Source organism: Myxine glutinosa, chromosome 1, assembly GCF_964187855.1.
Source record: "Myxine glutinosa chromosome 1, kmMyxGlut1.1, whole genome shotgun sequence".
In the NCBI taxonomy this organism is placed as follows: domain Eukaryota; kingdom Metazoa; phylum Chordata; class Myxini; order Myxiniformes; family Myxinidae; genus Myxine; species Myxine glutinosa.
In genome coordinates, this window is record NC_136261.1 from 258,466,925 (window position 1) to 258,472,489 (window position 5,565).

At 44.6% G+C, this 5,565-nt stretch overlaps 1 protein-coding gene across 1 annotated transcript in view; it reads right to left on the reverse strand.

Annotated features, from left to right (window-relative positions):
* Positions 1 to 5,278, reverse strand: part of LOC137436689 (polypeptide N-acetylgalactosaminyltransferase 2) — a 246,484-nt gene extending 241,206 nt beyond the window's left edge. The window contains exon 1 of the mRNA XM_078786246.1: positions 4,826 to 5,278. Coding sequence (XP_078642372.1) covers positions 4,826 to 4,921 — 96 coding nt within the window. The 5' untranslated portion in view covers positions 4,922 to 5,278. The remainder of the gene's footprint in view (positions 1 to 4,825) is intronic.
* Between the last annotated feature and the right edge of the window lie 287 nt (positions 5,279 to 5,565).

Genomic DNA, 5,565 nt, shown 5'->3' on the forward strand with positions numbered 1-5,565 from the left:
TGGATGGGGGAAGATAAGAGATGGTGGTGAACAGCTGTTTTAAAGACCTGGAGGGAGGAGTGGGATTGAAGGGAGTGAGGGAGTTTGTTCCAGAGGCGGGAGAAAAGAGGAATGAAAGAGTGAAGGTGAGCAGAGAGCCGAGATTTCGGCAGTTTAACCATCAGAGGGTTGCTGGCAGATCTTGTGCGACCTGTAGGAATATTTGGGGGACAGAGCACAGAGAGAGCTGGGGGTGCAAGGCCGGAGAGGAGTCGGTAGAAGACAGAAAGACCACCTACCTGCCTGCGGTGAGTGAGTGAAAGGCCCTCAGAGATAGCTTCATCGCGGGACATTCAAATAATTCTGAAAGCTTTGGTTTCAACAGCGTGAAGCCGAGCTAGGTGTCAGGCAGGAGCACCGGCCCATAGGGGAGAACAGTATTCCATTGAGCTGCGGATGAAAGCCTTGTATGTGGTGAGGAGCTCAGGTGTGCCGAGGAAGGACTTCGCACAACGGAGGATGCCCAGTCGGCGACTGGCTTTGGAGGCCAGCTTGGAAATGTGGTTTTCCCAAGAAAGATCATGGCAGATAGTGAGACCCAAAAGCTTGAGCGACAAAACTTCTTGGAGAGGATTGTTGAGAAAGTAGATGGGAGGGTGGTCCAGTCGATCTTTTCGGAGAGACATCGTAAGAGTGTGAGATTTGTCAGGATTGAAAGACATGTTCCACTTGTTTGACCAGTCTGTGATTTTGTCCAAGTCTTCAGAGAGTGAGGAGGCTGCAGACTGCCGATCTGAGGGAAGAGGAATGGAGCGGCAGAGAGTGGAGTCATCAGCAAAGAGATAGAGAGGATTTTCAAGAGAGTCAGAGAGATCATTGATGAAGACCAGAAAAAGCACGGGGCCCAGAACACTGCCGTGGGGAACTCCAGCCTGAACAGGAAGAGGAGATGAGAGAAACCCATTCAGGGCCACACGTTGACGACGACTAGAGAGGAAGTCCGCCAGCCATGCGTGGAGATTTCCATGGATACCAAAGGAGGAGAGTTTGGTGAGCAGAGCGGGGTGCCAGACCGTGTCGAAGGCACGTGATATGTCGAGGGAGACAGCTCTAATTTCCTGTTTGGCATTGAGGACCTCCATCCATTGTTGAGACAGCAGAAGCAGCATGTCCAGAGTTGAGTGACCTGGTCTGAAACCAAATTGATGATCAGAGATCAAGCCAATTGAACCGTTATTGAGATATTGGCGATAGAATCAAGAATTCCTATCATATTTTTCATTTAATTTGAATATTCGGCACATAATATGACGTTTAATTTGAATGATATGTAGAAAATTCTTGTAAATTCATCTAGGGGACGTCAAATAGGACCTTACGAAAATTTCATTAAAATTCACATTTTGGACTAATTAACCCTTGACCCTAATTGGTGGCTAATTATGCAAATTTCGCAAAACAAACAACAAAGTCTCATTCCCCTGAACCTAGACAATGATGCTGTGCCGTATATTCTTTTCACTGGTGCATTTTGACATGAAACATCAAAGGGAAATCGACTGACATGGCACTCCGTAGAAAGGTCAACCGTTACGGAGATATTCTCCATAGAAGTGAAAATTTCTTTCACATTTTCCATTAAATTCAAATCTTTGACATGCACTTTATGGCTTAATATGATAGATATTGGAAAATCTTTTTTACCACTGTATTGAATATTAAAAATAAAACAATTTCTGTGAAAACTTGAATTTTGCACTTATTGACCTTTGACCTTAATTAATGACATATTTAGGCAATTTTGGGAAACACAAACAAGATATTCATATTCAGCACAAAATTCCCTTTAAGGAAAACCTATTTGTTTGCTTTTCCTCAAAAATGCCTCATGCAATCACATTTGCTGGAAATTGAACCAGTCTATAAGTACACACACGTAAGATATGCTCGAAGTGTCAACAAACATAAGTGCAAATAACTACAAGTAGTTATCATGGAGCACAGCACCGAGACACGTCTGCAGCTCTGGCAGGCGGTGTAACAGACACAGCTCACCATTGGCAATTAAGCAGAGCCGTGGTGACACGTAGGCGTAGCTGGTGGAGCATAAAGGTTCACGCAAAGTATCGTCCATGACCAACACAGATCATTTGTGTTGTAACCAACACAAATGCGAAGGGCAGTGTGGACGCAAAACTACGATTCTTGAATGACAATAATTGTAACTGACATTCAGAGAGAGTGATCAAATTAAACTTTTCACCATTCAGTTATATCGGTTTCGAACAGAGAGCCTTTGCCGAAAAACAAAAACTGTTCCTTCTCGCCAACCTGCAAGTGGGGATTGAATGTCACAAACGTGTACAACGCTTCTCGATAAAGGCTTTCGCAGCTTCTGAAAGGTAATGAAATATTCCGGGAAACGTTAGCAAGTGCCACGTGAAGTCTTTTGGCTGGTGGGCAATTCCTGAAATATTTGGCCACAAACTCATTCAGTCAGACACTCTAACCGCTTTCGTACCAGTTGTTTGTTTTTGTTTGGTGAGATTGCTCTTTCTTAATCAGATACTGTAATTGTAGCCAATTCTTCTTCTTCTTCTTTAGCTGTCCTAATAATTCACGCATTCTTATTCACGTGAGGTGGCCGAGGGTGGGGGGCCCAAATCCTTCACGAACCAGCTGGCAGGCCTAATGCTCGACGCGGTAGTTATGTTTAAGGCAGGAATTTGGAATTTGTTTATGGTGTCAGCGATAGCTTGCGCCTACTCTTTGCAAAGGACACAGTGGGATCTATAACGTCCACTAACTAATGCTGGCAGACGGGACTCCCAGTTTAATATCGATCCAAGGGATGGCGCACACATTGAAGAATCACCCTGCCTGTGAAACAACGGGATGACAGTTTATAGCTGGGTCGGGATTCAAACCCAAGCTAGACAACTCAAAGACGAGTGTGTGTACCTCCAGGTCATCCTGTCAGCCCTGTAAGAATAGCTAATCATAGTGTTGTTATTCTTCTTCTTCTTCTTCTTCTACTTTCCGAACCTCTACGATCCCACATTCCTTGTGGGGTTGGCCAGGGAAGCTTGGCCTGAGTCATCACGAACCAGCAAGACAGGTTCGGCTAGTTTGGGCAGGAATTTGGAATTTGGCCATGGTGATGGTGTTAGATCGCCTAATCTTCGCGAAGGACACCATGGGGTCTTTGACATCCACCACCGAATGTGGACAGACGGGACGACGTCCGTTTAACGTCCATCTGAATAACGGCACACATATTGATGAATCACCCTCGATGCGAAACACCGGGATGACAATTTATGGCTGTGTATAGCTGGCAATCAAACCAAGGCACTGTAAATATAGCTAATAATGGACACTTTAAAATAATTCAGGCAAGAAGAGCCATCGCAATCTCACACAAACGCCAGCTGCACGAAACTAAAGCAGATAGATGAAAAGGTCGGGAAATGATGACACCTTTCAGGTTACAAGTGAGGTTCTCCCTTCTCATTTTATCAATGATGACTGATAGTCTGGAATCTAAATGAGGCCTTAGAAATTAGGTAGACCATCCATGTTTCAAGCAGGTTGATGGGAACACATTAAACCATTTTTTAGAAAACCTGATGGCTTGCTCTGAGAATATCTTCCTCATTTTGAGTAGAGATGCTTCACCAACTAGTACGGCAATAGGTAGAGCGCAAACCTCCGCCAGGCTGAACAGTTTACGTGTTGTATCCACCGATAGGCCGGATCTGCATCCGGACCTGAAACAAAATCGAATCGGCTTGGACTTGTCACATAACCAACTCATCCACCAAGTTTAATCATAACTCGTCCACAACCTTTGGCAATATCGTGCTATATATCGTTTTGGCCCAAACCCTCAATGGTGAAGAATCACTTGAAATTTTTTTTAAATCTCGGATTCGGATCTTCACCAAAATTGAATCACTTCGTCTTTGTCACATAGTAAACCTGTCCACCTCGTTTTGTCATTACCCGTCCACAACTCTATGAGATATCATGGCATATATCGTTTTTGGCCCCATCTCTCAATGGTGAAGAATGTAATGCAACAACTTTTTGAGATATCCTGTTAACAAACAGACAAACAGACAGGGGTGAACATATAACCTCCTCCCACCTTCGCTGGCAGAGGTAATAATCAGTCGGTGACAATTAATAATCCAAGATTATTAATTAATCATCTGTGACAATTCCTGCTTCCACCTTCCCTTAAATATAAATGTATTCAAATAGTAGTGAAAAAGGTAAGACATGGTAAACGATCTGTACCATACTCGTCACAGAGCACTGGTTGTGCTAGGTGGTTTGCCATTGCCTTCTCGGCAGTCAAATACATGAGACCCAATCAGCCCTTCCCTCGCCATTTAACTTTTATTGTGCGTACGTAATAAATAAATATCCCCATAGTCATTTATTGATTTATTACGTACGGACATTGTGACGAGAAGGAGAGACAGAGACATAATAACAGCATTTTTCCATTTAGCTCCAAGTGGTACGTTTAGAAAGTCTTTTCCCGTGTCAAGTTTCCTTAAGGATTACGCCTAAGGTCAGGGATGAGTCATGAGTACTGCCATTATTCTGTAGTACTGCCATGAGTACTACTGCCATTATTCACAAGTTTACATCGGAGTAAAAAAAACAACCTTACGTTAGCACAGTTGAGGTTAAATAACAGGTCATTGGTCAGCGACCGGATGCAAACTCAGCTTTCTGAAGTCACTTGATTACAACAAACACTTTTTTCGTTGTCGATTCGTCATTTCCTCCAAGCCGGTGCTGTCCATTCCGATGCCATTCAATGCCTTCTCACCTTTCGGGGCGAATTGGAGCCCCATATGTAGTACGCCACTCCCAGCACCCAGAGCAAAGCGAAGCATAACAAAGCTCGGCACTTCTTGAGGAGCATGTCGGCTCCTTGGCACCAGACTGGCCGGCGACACAGCGGGTTTCCGAGCGCTGCGAGCGCGGAACCCGGACCGGCTGAGCCGCAGCACAAGCCGCTACGGCGCGCGATACGGGCCGCACTTCCAGTACAGAACGCGATTCACAATTCAGGGAGGCTGGGAAGGTTGAGTGGAGGAGACCAATAGTGGGACGGAAGGAAGTATCGAGATGGAGCGATGAGGTGGTGATGTGCGGGTGCGGTGAGAGAAAGTTGAGAAAAGGATTGGGTGTGTAAAAAGATGTCTGGATGGAGCAAAGCGAGGAAATGTAGTCTGTAGTGCGTTTTGCGTTCGAAGAGTGACGAAAACGCGATGTGGGCGGAGCAACGATGGAAAACACGTCGCGAAGGATGTAGTGTGACCAATGGGTGAAGCACGAAGTGTGGTGAAGATTTGCGTGGGTGGAGCAAGAAATGTGTGTAACCCATACAGGTGGATGGAAAGAAACATTTAGAACTAACATATAGGAGGTAATATCAACAGGTGGATAGTAACATTTATAAGTTAAAACTCACCTATAGGAGGGAATATCTACAGGTGGATAGTAACATTTATAACGAACATATAGGAGGTTATATCAACAGGTGGATAGTAACATTTATAAGTT